At 32.1% G+C, this 26,415-nt stretch overlaps 1 protein-coding gene and 2 long non-coding RNA genes across 4 annotated transcripts in view; all 3 read right to left on the bottom strand.

Annotated features, from left to right (window-relative positions):
• Positions 1 to 26,415, bottom strand: part of LOC129919570 (uncharacterized) — a 220,786-nt gene that overhangs the window by 26,098 nt on the left and 168,273 nt on the right. Inside the window, exon 1 of one of the 2 annotated variants that reach the window (XM_056000503.1) lies at positions 335 to 2,131. The exons of the other annotated variant lie outside the window; for it this stretch is intronic. Coding sequence (XP_055856478.1) covers positions 335 to 1,435 — 1,101 coding nt within the window. The 5' untranslated portion in view covers positions 1,436 to 2,131. Of the gene's footprint in view, positions 1 to 334; positions 2,132 to 26,415 lie in introns of those variants that run through there. 2 annotated transcript variants of the gene reach the window in all.
• On the bottom strand, positions 12,757 to 14,145 carry LOC129919577 (uncharacterized). The gene is made up of 3 exons (XR_008773092.1): positions 14,067 to 14,145; positions 13,900 to 13,995; positions 12,757 to 13,826 (listed from the first exon to the last, which is right to left on the bottom strand). It is a non-coding gene; the product is annotated as an uncharacterized LOC129919577 (long non-coding RNA).
• On the bottom strand, positions 23,072 to 24,460 carry LOC129919575 (uncharacterized). The gene is made up of 3 exons (XR_008773091.1): positions 24,382 to 24,460; positions 24,215 to 24,310; positions 23,072 to 24,141 (listed from the first exon to the last, which is right to left on the bottom strand). It is a non-coding gene; the product is annotated as an uncharacterized LOC129919575 (long non-coding RNA).

Here is a 26,415-nt window from a genome sequence, read left to right as displayed (position 1 = left end):
AATCTTGCGAGGCCTTTTTTTCCCTCTCTCTGGGACTATTATCAACTCTCGGTCTTTAAAACTGAAACTATGCTCTGATACTTGTGGTTCTTAAACTCTATTAGGCATAATAAGGTATAAGAACGAGACGAGAAACGAGGTTAAATATGCCTAAAATGGGAACGTAGAGCCTAGAGAAGAATGAAAAAGACGCGATTTAATTCTTCGTCAGCGCAGCTAAAAGGAGATTAGTATTCACACAAAAAAAAAAAACTATAACCAGTCCTTAACTAAGCCTCATTAAAATATGCAAATATAGGTTTTGCGCCCTTTGATGTAGGTCGGTTACTCTTACTTGATAATCCATGAAATTGTCATCGAAGCTCATATACGAATTGTACATTTCTGCTGACGATGTTCCAGCACCAGCGCCACTGGTGCATGACTGCTTCCTGGCCACTTCTATAGACTCCATCATGGTCTCCTCTTCACCCGGTTCTCGTTTAAATGAAACCCTCTTTGGAGTGCTGGTAGCCTTACTGCTGTTTACACAGTCCCCAGCCCTGCGGAGTGTCCCCACCAATGCCCCACTGGTAACCATATCGCCGGCAATGCTCATCATTGCCAATGCATTGCATCCAACAACTGGGTAATCCTCATTGTTGGCTCCAGCACCACCTCGTTCTCCGGTGACTGCCCTTAGTTCGTATTCATTGTTATCAATTGTACTACAGCCTCCGAAACTGAAACCGGGAATGCATGTGGTTGCTACTGTTTCATTTCCATCCATTCCACTCATGGTGCTCTCTGTGGAACGTAATTTGTTATTGGCGCTAGTATTGCCAGCCGCTCTACGTCTTGATTGTTGGCTATCATCGCAGCTCTCTGATGGAGCTTTTGAGCGAGTGAGAGTTGCGTAGGAGCTGCTGCTGGTGGTGGACAGACGACGATGCCTCGGGCATCCAGTGGATTCCATGGCAGCAACAGCGGCGCTCGGATACATAACCCCACCGCAAGCAGCACTGGTAACAATAGGTGCCATTGTGGGAGTCTGCTCGTTGGTAATGAGGGATGGCATGATTACCGCCCCACTGCCACATCCATTACTCATGCTACCACCACCACCACCGGACTGTGACTGTACATAATAGGGTTGCTGCTGTTGATAAGCGACAATAGGGTTTACACTGGCGGAAGCGGCTGCGGAAACAGACGAAGACGGATGATGGTGCAACTGATATGAGGGCGGCTCCAACTGCTGATGGTGCTGATTAGTGTCGTTAATTATGGTTCCGATTACTCGGTGGCCACTATTATTTCCTCCCACAGAACCGCCGCCGTCCATAGAGGTTATAGCTGAAGCTGGGATAACCATTACCGGTACCATTGTTGCGTTTGATAATCGCAACATCTCCAATTGACACAGTTCATCGTAGTTTAAAGGTCTTAAATCCATTTTTACACTGTAATTTACACTAAAAAGTCGAAAAGGAAACGAGAACACAAAACCGCACAAAACAGAAAGAATTTCTATTCTTCTTTTGAATTCGCACAATTCAAACACACCCACACACGCCCAAAAATGTTCCCTTTTTTTTTTTTTTTATTTTCGCTTAGACAGAACCAGAATTTAGAAAACTTGCAGAGGGGCTAATCTGAATGAACCGGTAGATGGCGCTATTTGAATACATCGTTGTTATCGAGTTAAAAGTAAAACGGAGACTGACTAGTTTCATCTGTTTTTTGGCAAGGATTTACGGTTTTACCAGGGAGCTTTTTCTCCGAGCTGGATGGCAGTGTCCTGCGCGGTAAATCCTTGTGGATTGTATGTGGATTGTATCTGTTTTTTCGACTCAGCTCAGCTTGTTGCAGGTTCGTGTTGTGTGTGAATACTTGTTTTTTATATGCGTCGCTCGTCCTTATCGTATACCCATCCTGTCTGGAGTCTGAGTCACAATGATTTTTCGATAAAAGGGAAGCTAACCTTAGGGTTTATATTTTACTTTTTTTTTTAAACTGGATTTTACGATTGGATTCGGTCTGGGGTATAAAAGTATGAAAAGTACCGAGAGCGTACAGTAAAAACTCTTCAATGATCCTGGATATCCTGTTGGATAGGGTTTATGTATTGGAATTGGCGGGGTTGTTGGTTGGCGTATAGCGCAACAAATTCGCAATTGACTGGGTTTAAAAGTTTAATGAATTGGGATTAATTTTATGTTACAGTATGATTTAGTTGTCTAGTGCGATGTTATCTCTTAATTTATGCTATAGGAATTTCAGCAAAATTTATTTTCAACTCGAATTCACCCTATTTACAAAATAACTAGGAGTGTCTGATGTTGGTGGTGTACACATTAGGGAACTCAGGGGCTTTGGGGAGTTTGTCATAATTTCATCGCTTTACTGTATTCTTGTGTGAATGTGTTTGTAAGGATTTTGTTTACCCAGTTTTGGGTAAATTAAGTTCCAAAAGCAAAACAACACTGATTGCTTATCATTTTGTTAGTAATGAAGGATGACACTAAGCCTTGAGTATATCTCTTAGTCTATATAGTATATGTGTTCGCAGGAGGATATAGGGATAAGGAAAATATAAGAAAACAAATCATTTTCTCTTGATCTATTGACGGTTTAGTTTAAATTGGATTTTGGTAGCTATATTGACATGACAGACAACGGATTTTGATGAAGATGGATTGTTTGTTTGTCTTTTGTGCGAAGCGAAATGGACTATAGATAGAATATATAGAAGTTTATGCGAAAGGTCGATATCGATATCATCATCGATGAGTGCGTGTGTAATGGCCTACGAATGATACAAATGTTTTTGATTTATCATCAATTTGTAACGAAATATAAGAAAGTTGAGAAACTAAATTTAAGTTTTAATTGAATCTAATCTAAGATGTAGAAGGAAAGAAAGATAATCCTGTTGAGGGAACTTTTAAACAAATGGCTTTAAAAAAAAGTTTAAACCAATTTTTGAGCGGAAGAATTTTGAAGAAAATATAATTTTTTTCTTTTGAGCTCATATTTTTATACTGGAAAAGGGTAAATTTACCTTGTTTAATGCACCAATTTCACTTCGATCACCGATAGCTCAAAGATGAAGTGCGGCATCGGAGTTGGTTAAACAGCTACCACACAAAAAAATTAATAAAAAGTTCTGACCTGTGCACAGTGGGTCCCGCCATAGGTCAAAAATAAAAAAAGTAAATGTCAATTTTTTAAAATCCAATGATTAAACAACGTTCTACAATCTCCCATCGAACCAAAACCAAAAAAAAATTGACGGTTACCCTTTTTTTCATTTCTTAATAGCCATTCAAAGTCGGTATATAAAAAAAAGTACAGTTTTTTACTTGCGATATAGGTACTATAGGGCAAGTTTAGGATTCGTAAAAAAAATCGAACTCGAGATAACAATTTTACATGACATTACGATGATGGAGAATGCCAAAAAAGTGGGTCCGGCAATTCTGTCTGTCTGTCTGTCTGTCTGTCTGTCTGTCTGTCTGTCCGTCTGTCTCTATCTGGAGCTGCAGCCTAAACGAGTGAAGTGATTTTCTTCAAACTTGGTAGTTAGCAGTTTTTGGTGATTCCCTAGAGGGGAAATTGAAATTTTTTTTTTATGACCAAAACTAACGGTACCTGCCATATAACGGAAATAGAAAAGGTAATTTTTTTCAAAAACGGCTCTAACGATTTTGATTAAAATTTTTGTGTGTAGTACTACACATAAGGGCCAACTTTTTAAATAAAAAAAATATTTTTTGTACCGTTATTAACGGTACCTGTCATAGAACGGTTTTTTTCGTTTCTGAATATCTCGTACAAAATTAACCCGATTTAAATGAAAATTTTTATACAAAAGTGTGTAAGTAAAGATAATATTAAAATTTTAGAAAATTTTCAAAAAACGCATTTTTGGTTTTTTAAAAAATATTTCAAAATTTTTTTTTGAAAAATCAATTTTTTGAAAACGGATCAATGAAAAATTTTGAAATTTAGTTTTTATGTGTAAATTAATTATTTCTTCAAAATGGCATACCAACTTTTTTTTTGAAAAATGTTAAAAAAATTTTATATATAAAAAATTATTTTTTTAAAAAACGGCTCCTACAATTTTCAAAATTTTTTTTCTAAAAATACCTTTTTATACGAGAAATAAAATGGCATATTTGTTTTTTTTTTAAGATATTTTAAAACGGAGTTTTATTAATTATAAAAACAGATTTAATTTTTTTATACTACTTATGAAATTTCTTCAAAATATCGAATTTTAAATTTTTTAAATAAAAAGCTTTAACATTATAGTTACTTTAAGCATAAGAGCAAGTACGTGCGACCCCAGTCGTGCAATTTATTTATCGCTGCAGATATAAGGTGTGAACTTGCGATAGTGATAGCGGGTGTTAAAAATTGTGAACAGTATTAAATTGTTATGGATATTAAACGAGAAGGTTAATACTTTCTAAAAACATAATTATATTGTTTAATAACATTAAGGCTAATTGTAATGGGGCTCGTTAACGAAGCAATTTTAACCATTTTTATTTAGCTCAATTTTCATTAAATTAGAGATTTAGTTGGTTTGCCTTCGAGTGCCCTCTACAATTTAAGTTCTCAAATGAAGAATACCGTTCTACCTTTCGAAATAATAGCACCGTTTTTTCCCCTTTTTTCCCCTTTTCGAGTAATACGAGTTTAAATGACGATACACGGAGAAAAAAAAATACAACGTAAAACTAAAAAAATTCCTTTTTGGCACTATTATTTTTATTAAAGACTGAACTAGAGGGTAAGGGTAAAGTGCTCGACTGACAGGCAGGTCCATTTCCGGCATTAACCATTTTTTTTTTTATTTTCAAAAAAAAAAAATTTTTTTTACCTTTTTTTATTTTTCTTGAAAATAACCAAAATTTTAAAAAACTGACTTGATGCATTTTTTTGCAATAATAAATCATATAAAATGATAATACAGGTGTTTCATTAAAAAAAAAATGGTCATTATATTTTTGATCGCACTTTGTATGGGAGGTGACCCACTGTGCTGTGCTGAAACTGAATCCGAAGTCCGTTTTATTCGATCACGTCAGGTTTTCTAGATATGATAATACATTATTAATATTATTAATAACACTGTGCAAGTCGAAATCTTTGACAAGTGCTATGTTGACTGTTTCCCCTTATTGCGGACCTGATAAATCGATTGGCATCATTAGTTTTTCGATTTATCGGTACGACTTTGAACAAAATTTTTTTCGGAAGTTTTTTTTTAATAATTTTAAGCATTTTACCCGGTTTAAAGTAATTTTTCTTGTTTATATTGATATTTTTTCTGCTCAAACGTTATTTACTACTGAAAGTGAATCTTCTTTACAAAATAGTGGTGATATTATTTTTTCTATTATAGGTGATATAATTGTTTTTTTATTTTCTCCCAAACTATGTGAAGTAAAATCTTATTGTCTATCAAATTTTCTCAGTAAATCATACATTTTACTTCGAAAAAACACAAAGCGCCTTTAAATTAGTACACATTAAGAATTTTTTAATTTTTTGAAAAAATGATAATAAAATATCAAAAAAAAAAAAAATTCCAAAATGTGACATTTAATTATCATCCTGATAATAAAAATATTGTTTTAACATTTTAAATATCATAAAACACACTTTATAGAGCATTTTTGGCTGATATTTAAAAAAAGTTAATGTGATATTTAAAAAATGTAAAATTGATATTGGTTTTTTTTGTCGGTGTAAAATAAAATCTAACTTTTCCGTGCCATAGATTAGAAAGGGTGTTTTTCCGCTATTTGCCCCTTTTTTGGAGTGATATTAGACTTTTAGAACTGATATTATTTTTTCAGCGTTTTTTTTATCAAAAAGTCTCATCAAAACATTGTTTCTCTCCCAGATTTCTACCCAAAAACAAAATATTACACTGTGCTACAAAATAAAAATCATGTCAATTACTTTGGAAATGACCTAGCAGAGGTTGTAGGTATTACTGAGTCAAACATATTTCGGCACTTGAAATTTTTCGTAGACCCTCAAAATTTCAATTTCAAAAAACCGTTTTTCAATGTTTTCAGATTTCAACGATTTTTTACTCAGAAATTATTGGGTCAATTTCAGATTTGTTTACAGTTCTAAACAAAAGAGTACTTGTTCTTTTTGAAAATATTTTTTTATTATGCTTAAACACCAAATTGAGTGTAGATTTTATGGGCTGAATCTCAAAGTACAACATTTTTCCACGGTTTTTTAGAATTCGGAGACCGTTTTAAGCTTCATTTTGTGTTTTGGAAATTTTTTATAAACAGTTTTATTGTTTTATTTATGGAAAGCTTTTACTCATTAAAAACAGTTAGAATTTGTGGAAGTTATGGTTTTTTTACTAGAGAAAGAAATTTCAATTTATTGCAAGAAAAAACCCAATTTTCATGATTTTTTGAAATTTTATTAAAATTTTGAGGGTGTTTTTTTGCCACTTTTTGCACCACTGTTGAGGTGGCAGGCATCGATTTTGTTAATTACATATGCTTAAACTACAGATAAAAAATAATTTAAGAGTTATCATCTTTAACATTGAATAATGACGCTGGCTCCCGGGCTATTAGTGACAGCCAGGGCCATAAATTGGGAAAAAATCGATCTAAAGGAACAAAAAGAAATTGTTACTTTTTTAGTGAAAAATTATCGCATACTGACAAAATAAAGAGCTTGTGAAAGCTACATTTTTCTTATTTTACGATTTTAGTACATTTTTTTTTCGTTTACTTTACTGCATAATAATAAGAAATATTCCAAAATCTGAACTTAAAAAAATTTTTTTTTAATTTTCTTTCATAAGAAAGTGGGATATATTTTTTTTTTGATAAAAATCTCAGCTCGAATCCCATGAACATGGAAAATTGGAGTGACAAAATGCTTGTAATTGGTCCACCTTTTTATAATAACTGTTAGTTTGGATGCTATGATTTCATGAACTTTTGACCTTTGGTCCCTGGAAAGATGACAATTGTGCCCTTAATTATGAAAGTGCAATAAATCACTGCAAAAAAAAAACGATTGAAACTAGCATAAAACTTTTATAATTTAAGGTTTAAACTTCATTTAAAAGCCAAATCTCAGGTAATAGACTTATTTAATGTTCTTTTAATTGTTTCAAAAAAGAAATACCATTAAATTGTATAAATAAAATTATTAAATTAATTAGTGACTAAGTCCACTTTCATAATAGAATCGTAAGTTTTAAGAACGTAGTAAGTCCACTTTTTTTCCGAAATTGACTTTTTGATGCAACACATCTTCTAAGTTGAAAAAAAAAAATGATTTTTGGTGTCGAAGTTATAGTGGTTGAAAAATTTTATAAGTTTGAAGAACAGAATAAATCCGTGTTTCCAGGCCATTGATTCTGTCTTAACTAAGATGTTCAAGGGTTTTAATTGCAGAAAACGTTGAAGGGGTTAAATTTATAAGAGAAGATAAAGCCGGTAAGTGCTATTAAATGAGTGGGTGAAAATTAAAGATAGGGGTGTAAAAGCCCCCTTTTTGGTTTTTTCAATTATATCTCGTAAACAAAGCATAATTTTGATAAGTTGATTTTAAAACTTGTTGTAGAGAATCAAATTTAATATCGAAAAAATGTTTTTTAAAAATTGAAAAAAAAAAAAAATCCATACCAAAGCACCCCAAAAAAACATGAAAAAAAGTCAAGAAAAGCGATTTTTTGATTTTGTTTTTCTTTTTTAACGGTATTTTTTTTCGGGCTAAGATAATCATATACATTGCTCATACATAAAAACAGAAGATTAAATTTCCTTTAAAATTATGGTCTGAAAAAGTTTTTTCATTGAAAATTAACCAAAGAATATTCGAACCTATTTTGATTTTCCCATTTTTTGTTTTACTCAAGTAAAAAATAGACCACAAGGGACTGATTGGCAAAAAAATCAGCAATAACAGTTAGAAATAATAGTGAAGTATCATACGACTTACTGAAAAGCAGCGAATTTTAACGACGCGACGCACATAGGGGCATTTGCCAATTTTACGCGGACAAAATTTTTTTCCGGTTTATCTTCATCAACAAGGTAAAAGCTTGTACTTAGTACTGGAATGAAATGTTTTAAGTGTTGATTTCAATGAAAATATTTTTCTTACTAAACCACTTTTTGATCAAACAAAAAAGTGTCAAGAATGGATCCCAATGGTTTTTCTATTAATGGTATCGCCAATATAAAGGTCTTAAAATTTAAGAAAAATCATAAAGATTCAGGTTCTGTAACTCAAGAAGTTGAATCTTTAAAAAAACTTAAAATATGGATGCTGAATACAAGGTAACCATTTTTCAAAACCTAAAATCTTTAAGAAGGGCAAATGTGTCGAAGTTGCAATTAGTTGCACATTTTTTTACAGATTCAATTAGATAAGACATAAGAGTTTAACCTTTAGAAAACATTAAATTTTATCACACAATAATGTGAAATTGTATAACTTATCTCCTTACCAACACAGAAATTTAGTTTTTTTTACGATTAATTTATATTAAGATTCAACATATCACTTTTTTATTTATAAAGTAATACAACATTTAGATACAACATCTAGTAGACAGTTTCGTATCTCCTTATCAATATTCCATAAAAACTTTTTTCTACATCCACTTCAAAAAAAGTACCTACATAAGCACAGTCGCTAAATTACAAAAAAACAATTAATTTTATATTTGGGCTTAAAACTTTGAACTCTAGAGCGCTGCTGTTAGTCACCTGAAGGAATAACCAATTTTAAAACTATTAAAAAAGGCTAAGCAAGTTATCTACTTTTATTAGGATGTTGACTTTTTACGTTTGGATCAGTTTAAAATTTCGTGTTTTGTCCGCCTAAATTGACTAAATACCCCTATGTGCGACGTCCAGTGCGCTATTTTGGTCTAAAACCTAGCCAAAAATATTTGGGCACATTTTCCACATCAATTAGGTAAAAAATGACAAAAAAGTTATTCGGAATTAAAAATTTTCATTTTCTTGGTACAGTAAAAGCCACTTAAGTGCTTACCCACTTACCTCCCGATTAGCCGGGAGAAAAAAATATTAAAAATCAAAAAAAGGTACGTACAATCCTGTGCTATAACTTTTCTTAAAGTTAGTAATTTATTCTTTATTTTATTTTTTGACTCAAATCGTTTCATTTAGCCCTGATTTTTCAATCGTCAGTTAGATTATAAGAATAATAAATGCCAATATAAAAAAACTTTTATTCCTAGTAATAAGCTCTTAGGTTTATCGGACTATTGAAAAATTGGCCCTAAATAGTTTTTGAGAAATTAAGTTTTATGATTTTGTATAAAAATTTGCAATATTATATACATATTTATACCTTTATTTAATGACCTGGTAGTTTTTAGTCAAACACTAAGGACTTCATTCTAATAAATGTTAAAGTTCCTAAGAATAAAAAAAAAACTGAAACATGCTTTTTTTCCGGGAAACCCAGTTTTTTTTTTATTATCTCAAGAATATTGTGTTCAAATTGTAGGTCTGTTGGAGCCAAATTGACCAAGTTATGAGTATTTTAATACTTCGCTTACGAACGTTTTAGTGCAGAGTTCCAAACTGTGTAGGTACTTCAACCCCTCCGTATGAAAAAATTGAGTTGCATATACAATACATTTTTTTTTGGAATACCATTCATACCTTGATTGTCGATGTCCATATCAACATTTTTCACCAAAATCACTTTGAAGTTAAAAAAAAAAAAACGCTTAGAAAATTCACTTTTTTTTAAATCGAAAAAACAATTCGTGTTTACCCAACAAATAGTCGTTTTTTAATTTGTGAGGTGGAGGTTTCATGGGAAAGGGATGCAACAAACAATAAAATTCGCATTTCCAGCCAGAAGTAGAAAAAAGTTTAACTCAGGTTCTTTCTGTTATTCATATATTTTAACAACTCTTATAATTTGATTTGCTTTAGGTATGAACTAGTTCTGGGGGGCCGTTGAGCTCTTCGGTTTTTTGCGTTTTCCCAAAAATTTTGCAAAATGGACTTAATCCGTTCGTTATGGACACAGTTATTGACAATTTAACATATTTGGAACAGGGATATACCTCCACAAGATATATAGCATTCGCAATTTTAATTAACCTAAACACAAATTAGTTTCACCTTTTAACAAATATGTTTCACCCTTTAGCAAATATATTTCACCCTTTAGCAAATATATATAGCTAATTAAACTAAAAGCAAATCAATTTAACCCAAAAGCAAATATAATTAAACTAAAGCAAACTATTTAAACTTTTAGCAAATCTATTTAACCAAAACACAAATTTATTTCACATTTAAATAAAAAATGATAGTGATAATGTTTTTTTTAAATAACGTTAGGCCGTTTGCTGACATTGGAATAAGTAGAATAATGTCAATAACATTGCTAGGGCATTCTACTTTTATCAATTTTACTTCAATAACTGCAACCAAGTTATGGTCCATGTTAATCTTACTTAGAACTTGTCGTGCGTATATTTTGATTAAAGGAAGTGTCTTTTTTCTATAATAAGCTATACTTTAAGAGTTGGAGAATGTTACTTTTAATTTTTTCCAACATAAATTTTTTGGAAATAAAAAACATTAAAAAACACTGGTTTTACTGCGATGTAACTCAGAAAGTATAGCTCGCATGAGCAAATGAGATATGGGAGAAAGAAAGATAATCGTATTTTCGAACCGAAAAAATCAGCAAATTTCCTGTGCCACAAGTCGTTTTCGAGATATTGAGAGTAATGCGATTTTTTAAATAGCGGATGTCCCACCCAACAAAAAATTACGTAAACTGAGATTTATTCTCAAAATAAACCTCTCTTCAAAACTGCATCAAATCCTAGGTGAAGTTTCTTTTTTGTTAGATTTTTCTCTATTAACTGAAATGCACATTTTGTTTATAGGGTCTTATTGTGGCTTTTGGGGTGTTTCGTTGATTTTAGTGCTACGGACAGCTTCTAAATCCTAATCCTTTCTTCATAGCTCGATACCAAAAGCTTTTTCTATAAAAGGTTTAATCAGTTTGCGTTTAGTTTAAATAGATTTGCTAAAAGTTTAAATAGTTTGCTTTAGTTTAATTATATTTGCTTTTGGGTTTAATTGATTTGCTTTTAGTTTAATTATAGTTGCTAAAAGGTGAAATATATTTGCAAAAAGGTGAAATATATTTGTGAAACGGTTAAATTATTTGCGTTTAGGTTAAATAAAAGTACGAATGCTATACTTCAATAACTGCAACCAAGTTATGGTCCATGTTAATCTTACTTAGAACTTGTCGTGCGTATGTTTTTATTTAAGTAAGTGTCTTTTTTTCTTTAATAAGCTATACTTTAAGAGTTGGAGTATGTTACTTTTAATTTTTTCCAACATAACTTTTTTGAAAATAAAAACCATTAAAAAACACTGGTTTTACTGCGATGTAACTCAGAAAGTATAGCTCGCATGAGGAAATGAGATATGGGAGAAAGAAAGATAATTGTATTTTCAAACCGAAAAAATCAGCAAATTTTCTGTGCAACAAGTCGTTTTCGAGATATTGAGAGTAACGCGATTTTTTAAATAGCGGATGTTCCACCCAACAAAAGTTACGTAAACTAAGATTTATACCGAAAATAAACCCCTCTTAAAAACTGCAGCAAATCCTAAGTGAAGTTTTATTTCTTATTAGATTTTTCTTATTGTGTTTTTTCGGGGTGTTTCCTTGATTTTAGTGCTACGGCCAGCTTCAAAATCTTCATCTCTTCTTTGTAACGTACTCTCGAGATGTTGTCGAGTCGGAGATGAAAATTTAAGAAAACTTCAACCCCAAAACCACCCACTCCATACACTACCAGTAGGGTTCAGAGCTTACAGGGACTCTAAAACCTACATGGAAGCAAAAGTGGATGGGTGTCCTGTTCCCTAACCGCGCGGCATGCTTGCATGGCCAAAGGTTAGCTCGTCGGTGGGGGGATTCTTGTAGCCAGGGAACTGGACGGCCGTTACGTTTTCATGCCGTTGAAAATTGTACGAAAAATATCGCGAAGCTGATTTGTCCATTATTATTTTTACAACCTGAAAATATTTTGTTTCCTTGTGAAAGTGAGGAGAGCCAGATGTATTGCTCTCAGAGGACTATCCCACCCTATAGTGTCACACATTCCTACTCTATGAGCAGGTCCATGTGACCAACCTAGTTACCACGGCCTCAATATTTGTAGCAACCCCAAAAGAACAAAATAAAACAAAAAAAATAAACTAAGTTCTCATTTTGCCGTTATCGCCTTATAGCTCACTCTTGTGAGAGCCACATCCACCTGAAAAAAAAACCTAAACCATAATCATGGTTTCAACTTCAAAAAGCCAAAATAAAAAAATTTATAGCAAAAGTCATCTTATCAAATTCACAACAAAAAAAAAAAATGACTAAATTCGATGCAGAATAAAATTAACATATCCATATGTAAGTAACCTCAGTAAAGATAAAAGATGTTTTTTTCTTAATTGAAGTGTACAACAAATTTTATTAAAATTTAAAAAAAATATCAATAGAACCTAATACGAAATGTTTCGACAAATCACTTATAGCCAAAATGATAATAAAGAAAAATGTATAAATGTTCAAATTTTTTTATAAAAAAATATAATTTGATTATAAAATAATTCAAATTAATATGAATTCAATATTAATTCATTAATCATCACAAAAAAAAGTTAATAAAAAAAAAATCACAATGACACCTTCCTTAGCAATGTCAACAAAAAAAATTATCAATTAGAAAGTTTCAGTGTACTTTTTTTCTTTCTTTTTCTCTATATATATTTTTTTCTATCTTTCTCTTTAATCTTATTATTCTTATCTTTCGTATCTTTCTTGTTTTCACTTTTCAAATATCTTTATCTTTTATGTTTAAATTTGCAACAATTAAAAATTATTTAAATTAAATTAAATTATATTCGTTCGTTCAAATTTTCAATCAATAAATTAATATTCTCACTTACCCCACAAATTGTTTTGCAATTTTGCATATTTTTATGTGTTACAGTGGTGAATTGTATTTTTGTTCTTCGTTGTTTATAATTCACATTTGGTCATTTCCTCCTGATAATGTGCACACCATCGCAGGATTGAGTTTTTGTTGTTGTTTTGTTATGATTTTGCTTATTTATTTTAAAGCTAGACTAAAATAGGGTAAAATAGAAAAAAGAAATTTGAACGAATTGAATGTACAAGGTCAAATAGTAGATATGCAATAATTTAAGATTTATAAAACTTTTTTTTTTATTTTTTTACTTGAAAGAAAGATTTTTAGGTACTTAGCTTTTATAGGTTTTGTGATGATTTTTTTTTTGAAACGTGATGAGATGAAGGCTCAGGTAGAAGATGATTTTATATGTTTTTCCTGGATATTGCTTATTTAGGTTATAAGTGCAATTTTAGATGTTTTCCTGGATGTTTTCCGAGGATGAAAGTTTGGATGATTTTGATTGTTGAGTTGAGAGTGTGTGTTGTATTTTTTTTTTTGCTGTTAATTTTATTTAGTCCTTGCAGGATTTTTAAACAGGATCAAAAAAAATAAAAATATGTACTTTTTTTACACATTTAAATAAAATAAAGGTGCCAAGATGGAGATTTTGGGGGTGATTTTTTTTTTGTTTGCTCAGGCTGCGAGTCAAATAGTTTTTTTTTTCTGAATTTGGGCGATATTGTGCGGCTTAGCAAAAAGAGCACTTTTAGACTTTAAAAAGTCTGATTGGATGGTCGGGTTTTTAGTTTCGAATCGAATTCGATCGATTTTTACTCTGGAGCACCTGATTGAAAAATTACATTAATTTACATGTTCGTATCTAGGTACGTAGAGCGAGTAAACGAAAAATGTCTCACCTTTAATTTTAAGCAGTAATGTTTAATAAAACACCAAATTAATGTAGGTATGTAGGTGTTAATTAAAACAATTAGAATTTTCTCCACCTGGAGCACCTGGTAGAAAAAAATCACGAGGGCAAGTATTAGGGTAAAATGTAAAGCCAACTCAATTAAAAAAATCTCACCTTTTAAAATAATTGGGTTTTGCGCACAAAAGTAGGTATTGTTTTTTTTTTTAAGATAACAATTATTTGTAAAAAAAAAAACTTGAAAAAAAAAACTTTAAATTAAACTTTTTTTAAAAAAAAACTTGAAATTGAAAAAAAAACACTTGTAAAAAAAAACTTCTTGTATCTTTGACTCGGATATAACGTATAACGTGTAATGTACGGAAAAAATCACCAAAAAAAGGAAAGATTATGATTTTCTTGAACTATTTATACCCTTGAGTAGACTCACAGGTTCCCTCACACATACACTCTCAAAACAATCATGGACGAAATATTTGGGTTTCCGTTTAGTCATTTAATCAATGGTTTTTGACCACAAAAATACAAATAATATCTTAAAATTCATTTCTGAATTTTTCAAAAATATGTGTAATATTTCTTATCATTTTTGGTCAAAATTCACCGATTTTAAGATTTTTTTTGATATTATATTTCACTGTATATGTGAATTTCTTTTTTGTAAAATTTCGAATTTCGAAAATTTTATAAGAAAATTTGTCCTTGAACATTAATTTTTGTTTTTTTGTTTTTACCTTTTTTTTCTACCTATAAGCTTCTATTACGACCAAGTTGATTCTAGGTGCCTCGTAGTCCAGTGGATAGAGATGCTGAACACATCTCAGACCCCCTGGTTCGAGTACCGGTGCGTGCACCAATGTCTTTTTTTTTCTTTTTGTCATTTTTTTATATTTTTTCATTTTTTTTTTTCTTTCATAATTGTTTTTTTTTTTTTTTTTTTTAAACTACCTAATACAAAACAACTCTAAAAAAAAAACAACCCTTAGCAGTTTTGGAGAGGTGTAGAATATCCTTACATATTTTGGAAAGATTTCATATAACACCAAGTCGAGCTTACTCATTGCTCCTACGTGTATGCAACATTTTTTTTATTGATATATATTTTTTTTTTTGTTAGGTTCCACAAAGCTGAAATATACCTAACCACAGCTTCTCAAACTATTAAATATACAAACACAGCAGACATAGAACACTAACAATGACCAACGATGTTCTAGTTCTAGTAACTATTCACATCTTAAACACAAAAAATAAAGTTGTTAAATGATAGGTTTCCTACAAAACATTTTCATTTTGTATGCTACGAAGCTTAAAAATGAAAATGCAAAGAAACCTGAAAATGTAATTCTATCAAGAGAAAAACCCACTCCCGAGGATAAAGTGTCTCGTGTTCAGACTGAGTTAGCCTTGAGTTCACTTTTTTTTTGTTTTACTTTTTGAGGTCTTTCGAATGAAATATTCCCAGTATTTGTCCTTGTTCATTCTCCAACTCGTAAAGATGGTTACCAACAATCCTTTTAATTCTAGCCTTCAAAAACTTTGGACACAACTTAGCATTTCTTTTTTTGAATGCGTCGCTAAGGATAAAATTTCGTTTATATACAACATCACCTATCTTGAAATTTGAGATCTTGCTTCTGGTGTTGTATTTGTGCTCGTATTGAAAATGTGCTTTTTCAAGTGCTTCTTTAATACTCGCATGTAGCATGTTGATTTTAGAAGATTTTGGGATGATGTTTAGCTCTGAACTGTTGGCCTTACCTAGCTTTCTAAGTAGCTTGAAATCTGACCCATGTTCGACCATCTTTTGACCAAACAACGCTTCATACGGAGATACTCCAATTGCCGAATGCACAGCTGTACGCAACGCACATCCAATGGCAGGTAAATGGTTATCCCACTCCCTCTGATCCTGTTTTAGGTATGATCTTATAGCTGTGAGTATAGACCTGTTTACCCTCTCGCTAGCATTAGCTTGCGGTGCGTAAGATGCGGTTTTGATATGTTGTATACCTAATGATGACAAAAAATTTGAAAAGGACGAGCTAGTAAATTGTTTCCCGTTGTCAGTCATTAACGACTCTGGTACTCCAAATAAACAAAACAGATGTTCATGTAAAAATTGAATTGCAACTTCTGATGTCGCTGTTCGCAAGGCTTTTATAATGACAAACTTTGTCAATTGGTCGAGAGCAATAATAATAAATATGTTTCCTTTCTTGGAACGTGGATATGGACCAAGAAAGTCAACATACAGATGTTGGAAAGGGTAGTCAACCGTAAAAGCTTTCCCCATTTGTTCCCTCAAAATTTGGTTGGATGGTTTTGAAGTTTTGCATATTTCGCAACTGTTTATAAATAGTTTGACCTGAGATGCCATATTTGGCCAAAAGAACCTATGTTTAAGCCGGTGTAAGGTTTTGGCTATTCCCCCATGCGCAGCTTTAGCTGGCTGATGAGCCAGAGAAATGAGCATTTCGGTCAGCGACGATGGGACCCATAACTTCCATGTCTGGTCATCCTCGAGAGGATTCCCTGTACTATGATTGACCTTCTTGTACACGAAACCGTCCGAAACAAGAAGGTCAGGTAGTTGATGTTTTTGCTCTTCGATGCTGTCAATGATCTTCAGATATTCGTCCGACTTGAAAGCGGGATCTGTAAGATCTAGGTGCAGCACATCGGAAGGATCAATTGAAAGGGCTTCTAGACTCACTGCATCTGTTGCATGGACCCTGGATAGAGCGTCAGGCACAACATGTAGTGAGCCTTTTCGATGCTCGATTTCAATATCATATCCCTGGAGTTTTAGGCTCCATCGGGCCAACCTACCACTCAAATTCTTTTGTCCCATCAGCCACTTCAGACTGGCATGATCAGTTATGATTTTAAACCGATAGCCTTCAACATATTGTCGGAACTTTTCCACCCCTAATACCGCTGCTAAACACTCTCGTTCTGTGACGCTATAGTTCCGTTGTGCACCATTCAGCTTGTGGGAGTAATAATAAATTGGACGTTCTACTCCTTCATCGTCCAGCTGACATAGTACACATCCTATTCCCGAGTCGGAAGCATCACAGAGAATTATGAACGGCTTTTTGAAATCCGGATAAACTAAAACAGGAGATGTCGTTAACTTTTCTTTTATCAGGTTAAAAGCTTTCACAGCTTCCTCACCGAATTCGAACTTAACCCCTTTTTTCAACGAGTTTGTTATTGGGGTAGCAAGAGTGGCATAATCGCGGATAAACCTCCTGTACCACCCTGACATACCCAAAAATCTGCGAGCCTGACGTTGTGTTGTTGGAACAGGAAAGTCACTTACTGCAGCAACCTTATCTCTGTCTGTTTTCAGACAACCATTGCTCACAACATATCCCAAAAATTTCAACTCTTTGTAGCAGAACTTCGACTTTTCAACATTAATTGTAAGTCCAGCTACACTTAACCTACTAGCGAGTTCCATAAGGATTTTGACGTGTTCATCAAAAGTTCGTGAAATAACGAGAAGGTCGTCAACATAGGGGAACACATTTTGCTTAAGTTCAGGAGTCATTACCTTGTCCATAAGCCGACACATACGTTGGACACCCCCGCTAAGACCAGGAGGCATAACAACAAACTCTAGCAACGGTTTACCAGGCACTGTGAATGCGGTTTTTTCCCTTGATGACTTTTCAAGTGGGATTTGTAGAAAAGCATCTTTGAGATCTATGCTCGAAATAAAAACCGCATCCTCCACCCGCGACAGAAGTCCCTCTATCGGATGAAGCGGATAGGCATCATTCTTAGAGACAGCATTAACTTTTCTGTAGTCCAGGCATAATCTATTTTTGCCGGGTTTACGCACTAGGACTACAGGAGAGCTCCATGCACTGTTACTCGGTTGAATGATACCCATCTTCAACATCCGATCGAGTTCCTCGTACATCATTTCCTGGATTGCGGGTGAAACAGGGTAATGCCTTTGCTTTATGGGCTTGGCATCCCCTGTATCGATGACGTGTTCTTCTAAAGTTGTTCTTCCTAACCCATGAATGGCAAACGATGGAAACATTTGAACGACTGCTTTGATTTTTCTTGACTGCTCTTCTGTCAACTCATGTGGTTCAAAACAATTATGTGAGGGGGGTTTATCGTCTTTCTCTGCTACTATTTCCGATACAATTTGAGGAGCTAAATTAAATGCTAACCAAAAATTTATGCCTAAATATAAGGTTTGTTTTAAAGATGGAACAACAAACATTTCTATATCTTTACTTAGGCCATTATACGTAACTGAGGTTGTAAATTTACCTTGTACTGGCTGATTTGTTCCATCTGCAGTTTTTACGTTGGATACAAAATTTGTACATGAAACGCCCCATTTCTTTAGTAACCCTAGTCCACCTTGTCCCAAACAGCTAATGCTGGCACCACTGTCAAGTAACCCCAACATGGTTTCTCCGCAAATGGTCACCTCGGCATATGGCCTAGGGTCTCCATTAGAGCAAAGTGTGGTAGCTTCTACAGCTTTATGAGCTAACTTTTTTGTTTTAACTTTTTCCCGTATTTTTAGGACATTTTTGGAAACTGGTGTGGACTTAGGTCCAAAGATTCTTTCTCTTGCTGCTTCATATTCTAGAAGACGTTCGTGAAGAGATTTTCTAGGTTTGTTTTCTAATTTTTCTAATTTTTGCTCAGCTAAATCTATATTTGTAGCGCTATTTGTTCGTTTTAAAATTTGAAAAGCCTGATCTTTATTTGGCTGTACATCTTTTTCGGTTTTAAAAGGATGTTGTACATTTTGTTCGTTTTCGTTTAATTTTGTTTTGGATCCCGATTTTTGTTGGGAGAGCAATAAGTTTCGGGTGTCGAATTGCTCTTCCGCATGTTTCCCGGACATTTCGGATTAGGACATCGAGGAGATGTTGTATCCTCTTTTCCGCAATTATAGCAAAAGAGTGACGTCTGAGCCACGGGACATTCAAGTCGACCGTGACCAACGTTTTTACAGTTCCAACACGTGAAAGAACTCGTATCTTTTTGAAGAGCTTCAATATGGTCCTCAGATTCTATTGAAGGATTAGATTTATCTACTTCAACTTCGTGGACATATTTGCGAAACTGAGGAACTACGTTTGTTTGTACCTTACTCTTAGGAATCTCTTGGTCATTGATAAATTTTTCCATTTTTCTACACACGTAGACCAATTCCTGTAAGTTGTGAGTTTGGTATGTCACAAGTAGTTCACCCATTCTTCTACGCACATTTTGCTTTATAAGGCTAATGAGCTCAAAATCAGGTTTGGGAACAGCAAGCCTAGTATTTAACTTTTGCAGGTCTACATAAAAGTCATCGAATTTCTCGTTTGGTCCTTGACGCCTGTCATAAAGTTTCTTCGATAGTTCGGCATCAGTCTCTAAAGATCTGAACTGATCAATAAGGGCTACTCGCAACGAAGCCCAATCACCAGACCTATGACTTTTCCTGTAAAGCCAATACCAAGTTTCTGCAAAGCCAGAAACGAACTGGTTAAAATGTTTATAAATATCCTGCCAAGTTACATTGTACCCATCCTTAGCTATTTCTAATCTGAACAGGAAGTCATCAACGGTCATATTAGTACCATCAAAATTCACACGCCATTTATGACCGCTAAAGAATTTGGGACCTATACTATAGGACCTATCAAAAGATGGAACATTGGCTTGGGCGGGTGGTGGAATTGCCCCAGAAGCTAAGATGGACGGGTCACTCAGTCTTAGATTTTGCAGCTGTGCTAAAAATTCATTTGCTGAACTATAAACTGGTGTTGGTTGTGCACTAACGGAAGCGGAAGAAGTTTGTCTTTGTTGCTGTTGTTCTTGCTGAACGGGAGGGTTAATAGAGGCTGATTTAGCTGGAGCTTCACTACGTTTACGTAATTCAAATTCATTTGGAGATTCTGTAACTGCAGGAGATCTTGCTGCCGCAAGTTCTTGACGAATGATGGTTGTCAAATCCTGCCTCATTGCAGCAGAATTTCTCTCCATTTCGAGTTGGATACGCTTCAAATCTTCAGCTCTACTTAACCCAACCGTCGCAGAAACAATTCTTTGGATGTATTCCGAGAACTCTACCTCATCAACTTCTAAGCCTCCAGTTTCATTACGCTCATTCTGTACAGCTTGTTTTTCATTTTGATCAGATCTTTTTTCATTATGCGGGTTCCGAGGAACTTTTGGAATAGCCCCAGTTCCTGCAGCAGCACCAGTATTGGATGCTCCCGTTGCGTCAGATGCATTTGAAACATTTGAACCTATCCCCGTATTGTTTCCAAAATTATTGGACCAATTTCCATATTGGCTATGGTTTCGATTACGGCCATAAAAAGAGCCTTTCCTATGAGGAAGCCCACGCCTCGACATTGTCAAAAAAAAGATCAACAGCTCAAAGTGAAAAACCCAAAAAAAAAGAAGATCCCAAATTTTGAAAGCTTGTAACCGAATTACAAAAACTTAAAATTAAAACGAAGCTCAAAAAAGTTAATTAAGAAAATTTGTTGGTTTGCAAAAAAAAAATATGAAAATTAAATTTTTCGAAAATTTAAAACCTAATATGCAAAAAAAAAAAAAAAAAAGGAATCAAAGCTTTAATCAAATTAAAAAAAAAAAAAATAAAAATAAAAAGGTAATAATAAAAATCAAAATAATAACAAAATAAGAAAAAAAATTTAATCGAAATCAAAAAAATTTAAAAAAAAATCAATTGGAAAAAAAATATAAACCGAAAAAGCACAATATTTTTTGAAACAATTAAAAAAAAAATTGTAATTAAGTGAAGATAATTAAGTTTAAAAAAAAAAATAAATCGAATATTAATAATAGATACAAAAAAAAATTAATTTAAAAAAAAAATAAAAATTAGAAAGCCAAAAAAATCAAAAAAAATAAATTCAGAAAAAAAATAAATTAAAAAAAAATATCAAAAATAGTTGAAAAATATTGTTCTTTTTTTTACGATTTTCAAAACGATTCGAAAATAAAAAAAAAAATCAATCAAAAAAAAGGAAAGCGACTTTACCGAAACAAAAAAAAATTAAATCAAAAATCACAAATGAAATCAATAGAAAAATTATAAAAAAATAAATCAAAACAAAAAAATGTCAAAAAAAGTTTTTCAAAATATTTAAAAAAAAGGATCTTTTTTTTTTTTTTTTTAAATACCAAAGAAAAATGTAAAGTAAAAAAAATTAAATTTTGAAATATGTATTTTTAAAATGATATTTTCAACTAAAAATCTTAGTTGAAACAAAACAAAATATATAATGTATTTTGTACTCAATATTCATGATGTAGGTGGATGTGACTCTACGTTTTGAGAATACACCCGAGCTAAACGACGAAAACGATTGTTATATACTCACTCACAAGTAAACAGTATCTTCGATTTCTAATTATGAGAAGACGTGGACAATTTGAAGATTGTAGTGCTTATATGAAAATTTAAATTTTGAATAAAAAACAAACATAAATAAGTTAATCTTTTGCAGCGAACTAGTAGGCTCTTAGCCACGCTATCGGTCAAAAGATTAAACAAAAATGTAAGTTAAAGAAAATGAAAACTGAATCTAATTAAAAAAGTTAAATATTAGAAAGAGAAAAGGAATTAAGTTTATCTTTTGCAGCGAACTAGTAGGCTCCCAGCCACACTATCGGTCAAAAGATAAAACCAAAAAAGGAAAGAAAAAAAATAAATCTAATTTGAAAGGTAAGAGAAATATAAGTATTTAAGGAACAGAGAGAGAAAAGGTCCGAAGCAACAGACTAGACGAGGATCACACCCATCTACTGGACATCTTATCCTTACTCAAACTGAGAAACCAAAAAAAATTATATTTACAATTTAAGAAAAGCAAAAAAAATATTAAATGAAATCAACCAGGAAATAATCGATACCTGCAGCAGACTAATCGAGGATCTCACCCAATTACTGGTCAAGTTCTCGAATTTATTTTCCTGATGCCATTAAGAAAAATAAAAAAAAATTTAAAATTGAGAAAAAAAAATTAAAAGAAAAAAAATAAGAATTGAATGTAAAATAATTTAGCACTAACAACTTGCATTGAACCAACGCGACTCAAAAATCAAAAAAAAATTATAAATTTTTTTTTAAGTTTTTCAAAAACAAGACAAAATCGGGCCCCACGTTGGGCGCCACCTGTAACGTACTCTCGAGATGTTGTCGAGTCGGAGATGAAAATTTAAGAAAACTTCAACCCCAAAACCACCCACTCCATACACTACCAGTAGGGTTCAGAGCTTACAGGGACTCTAAAACCTACATGGAAGCAAAAGTGGATGGGTGTCCTGTTCCCTAACCGCGCGGCATGCTTGCATGGCCAAAGGTTAGCTCGTCGGTGGGGGGATTCTTGTAGCCAGGGAACTGGACGGCCGTTACGTTTTCATGCCGTTGAAAATTGTACGAAAAATATCGCGAAGCTGATTTGTCCATTATTATTTTTACAACCTGAAAATATTTTGTTTCCTTGTGAAAGTGAGGAGAGCCAGATGTATTGCTCTCAGAGGACTATCCCACCCTATAGTGTCACACATTCCTACTCTATGAGCAGGTCCATGTGACCAACCTAGTTACCACGGCCTCAATATTTGTAGCAACCCCAAAAGAACAAAATAAAACAAAAAAAATAAACTAAGTTCTCATTTTGCCGTTATCGCCTTATAGCTCACTCTTGTGAGAGCCACATCCACCTGAAAAAAAAACCTAAACCATAATCATGGTTTCAACTTCAAAAAGCCAAAATAAAAAAATTTATAGCAAAAGTCATCTTATCAAATTCACAACAAAAAAAAAAAATGACTAAATTCGATGCAGAATAAAATTAACATATCCATATGTAAGTAACCTCAGTAAAGATAAAAGATGTTTTTTTCTTAATTGAAGTGTACAACAAATTTTATTAAAATTTAAAAAAAATATCAATAGAACCTAATACGAAATGTTTCGACAAATCACTTATAGCCAAAATGATAATAAAGAAAAATGTATAAATGTTCAAATTTTTTTATAAAAAAATATAATTTGATTATAAAATAATTCAAATTAATATGAATTCAATATTAATTCATTAATCATCACAAAAAAAAGTTAATAAAAAAAAAATCACAATGACACCTTCCTTAGCAATGTCAACAAAAAAAATTATCAATTAGAAAGTTTCAGTGTACTTTTTTTCTTTCTTTTTCTCTATATATATTTTTTTCTATCTTTCTCTTTAATCTTATTATTCTTATCTTTCGTATCTTTCTTGTTTTCACTTTTCAAATATCTTTATCTTTTATGTTTAAATTTGCAACAATTAAAAATTATTTAAATTAAATTAAATTATATTCGTTCGTTCAAATTTTCAATCAATAAATTAATATTCTCACTTACCCCACAAATTGTTTTGCAATTTTGCATATTTTTATGTGTTACAGTGGTGAATTGTATTTTTGTTCTTCGTTGTTTATAATTCACATTTGGTCATTTCCTCCTGATAATGTGCACACCATCGCAGGATTGAGTTTTTGTTGTTGTTTTGTTATGATTTTGCTTATTTATTTTAAAGCTAGACTAAAATAGGGTAAAATAGAAAAAAGAAATTTGAACGAATTGAATGTACAAGGTCAAATAGTAGATATGCAATAATTTAAGATTTATAAAACTTTTTTTTTTATTTTTTTACTTGAAAGAAAGATTTTTAGGTACTTAGCTTTTATAGGTTTTGTGATGATTTTTTTTTTGAAACGTGATGAGATGAAGGCTCAGGTAGAAGATGATTTTATATGTTTTTCCTGGATATTGCTTATTTAGGTTATAAGTGCAATTTTAGATGTTTTCCTGGATGTTTTCCGAGGATGAAAGTTTGGATGATTTTGATTGTTGAGTTGAGAGTGTGTGTTGTATTTTTTTTTTTGCTGTTAATTTTATTTAGTCCTTGCAGGATTTTTAAACAGGATCAAAAAAAATAAAAATATGTACTTTTTTTACACATTTAAATAAAATAAAGGTGCCAAGATGGAGATTTTGGGGGTGATTTTTTTTTTGTTTGCTCAGGCTGCGAGTCAAATAGTTTTTTTTTTCTGAATTTGGGCGATATTGTGCGGCTTAGCAAAAAGAGCACTTTTAGACTTTAAAAAGTCTGATTGGATGGTCGGGTTTTTAGTTTCGAATCGAATTCGATCGATTTTTACTCTGGAGCACCTGATTGAAAAATTACATTAATTTACATGTTCGTATCTAGGTACGTAGAGCGAGTAAACGAAAAATGTCTCACCTTTAATTTTAAGCAGTAATGTTTAATAAAACACCAAATTAATGTAGGTATGTAGGTGTTAATTAAAACAATTAGAATTTTCTCCACCTGGAGCACCTGGTAGAAAAAAATCACGAGGGCAAGTATTAGGGTAAAATGTAAAGCCAACTCAATTAAAAAAATCTCACCTTTTAAAATAATTGGGTTTTGCGCACAAAAGTAGGTATTGTTTTTTTTTTTAAGATAACAATTATTTGTAAAAAAAAAAACTTGAAAAAAAAAACTTTAAATTAAACTTTTTTTAAAAAAAAACTTGAAATTGAAAAAAAAACACTTGTAAAAAAAAACTTCTTGTATCTTTGACTCGGATATAACGTATAACGTGTAATGTACGGAAAAAATCACCAAAAAAAGGAAAGATTATGATTTTCTTGAACTATTTATACCCTTGAGTAGACTCACAGGTTCCCTCACACATACACTCTCAAAACAATCATGGACGAAATATTTGGGTTTCCGTTTAGTCATTTAATCAATGGTTTTTGACCACAAAAATACAAATAATATCTTAAAATTCATTTCTGAATTTTTCAAAAATATGTGTAATATTTCTTATCATTTTTGGTCAAAATTCACCGATTTTAAGATTTTTTTTGATATTATATTTCACTGTATATGTGAATTTCTTTTTTGTAAAATTTCGAATTTCGAAAATTTTATAAGAAAATTTGTCCTTGAACATTAATTTTTGTTTTTTTGTTTTTACCTTTTTTTTCTACCTATAAGCTTCTATTACGACCAAGTTGATTCTAGGTGCCTCGTAGTCCAGTGGATAGAGATGCTGAACACATCTCAGACCCCCTGGTTCGAGTACCGGTGCGTGCACCAATGTCTTTTTTTTTCTTTTTGTCATTTTTTTATATTTTTTCATTTTTTTTTTTCTTTCATAATTGTTTTTTTTTTTTTTTTTTTTTTAAACTACCTAATACAAAACAACTCTAAAAAAAAAACAACCCTTAGCAGTTTTGGAGAGGTGTAGAATATCCTTACATATTTTGGAAAGATTTCATATAACACCAAGTCGAGCTTACTCATTGCTCCTACGTGTATGCAACATTTTTTTTATTGATATATATTTTTTTTTTTGTTAGGTTCCACAAAGCTGAAATATACCTAACCACAGCTTCTCAAACTATTAAATATACAAACACAGCAGACATAGAACACTAACAATGACCAACGATGTTCTAGTTCTAGTAACTATTCACATCTTAGACACAAAAAATAAAGTTGTTAAATGATAGGTTTCCTACATCTTCATAGCTCGATACCAAAAGCTTTTTCTAGAACAGGTTAATTCAGTTTGCGATTAGTTTAAATAGATTTGCTAAAAGTTTAAATAGTTTGCTTTAGTTTAATTATATTTGCTTTTGGGTTTAATTGATTTGCTTTTAGTTTAATTATATTTGCTAAAAGGTGAAATATATTTGCTAAAAGGTGAAATATATTTGTGAAAAAGGTTAAATAATTTGTGTTAAGTTTAAATAAAAGTGCGAATGCTATATAAGTCCATAGGTAATGGATGTTTTATTATGGACTTGAATCCTAATCTACTGGGACAAAATCCTTTATTTTCTTAAGGTGGGATATAAGCCCACAATTTAAAGTTCTTTGTAAAAACAAAAACCAAAACTCTCAAGACAGGTTACAAATGTTTAAAAGGTTACTAATTCTTTCTACAGTCAGGTAAGTGTGGGGAAGATACTGGCTGAACTGGGACAAAAGTCCATAATGTCCATAACTCTTTAAACTGTTATGATATATAGATATTTTTTTAGTTCCAAGGTGTTCAGAACTCCTGGATTCAGTTTTCACTTTGCAAATCAGGTGCAGTGTTTATTTTACTTCATCGTGTAAACGGAAAATCGTCACTATCAGAAACATGCGTAAAAAAAGCAATTTAAAAAAAAGATATAGGTTAAATTTTTGTTTTTTTTTTTTAATTTTGCCTCATTTAACCGTGTTTTCTCACACACCTTCAAGTAGATCAGAATTAATGGCATACACTTCAATGTATGTGAATAAATTGCTTGCATGTTATTTTTTTTTTTTTTTAATTCTAGGAAGCAAATGCCAATGTCGACATTTCTTTCACATCATCATCATCGTATTTTTTAATTAAAACGACAAAATCAACATAGATTCAACAGCTGGCTGAAATG

Source organism: Episyrphus balteatus, chromosome 4 (assembly GCF_945859705.1).
Source record: "Episyrphus balteatus chromosome 4, idEpiBalt1.1, whole genome shotgun sequence".
Classification (NCBI taxonomy): domain Eukaryota; kingdom Metazoa; phylum Arthropoda; class Insecta; order Diptera; family Syrphidae; genus Episyrphus; species Episyrphus balteatus.
Note: the sequence above shows the minus strand (reverse complement) of the source record. Positions and strands in the feature narration are given on the sequence as shown.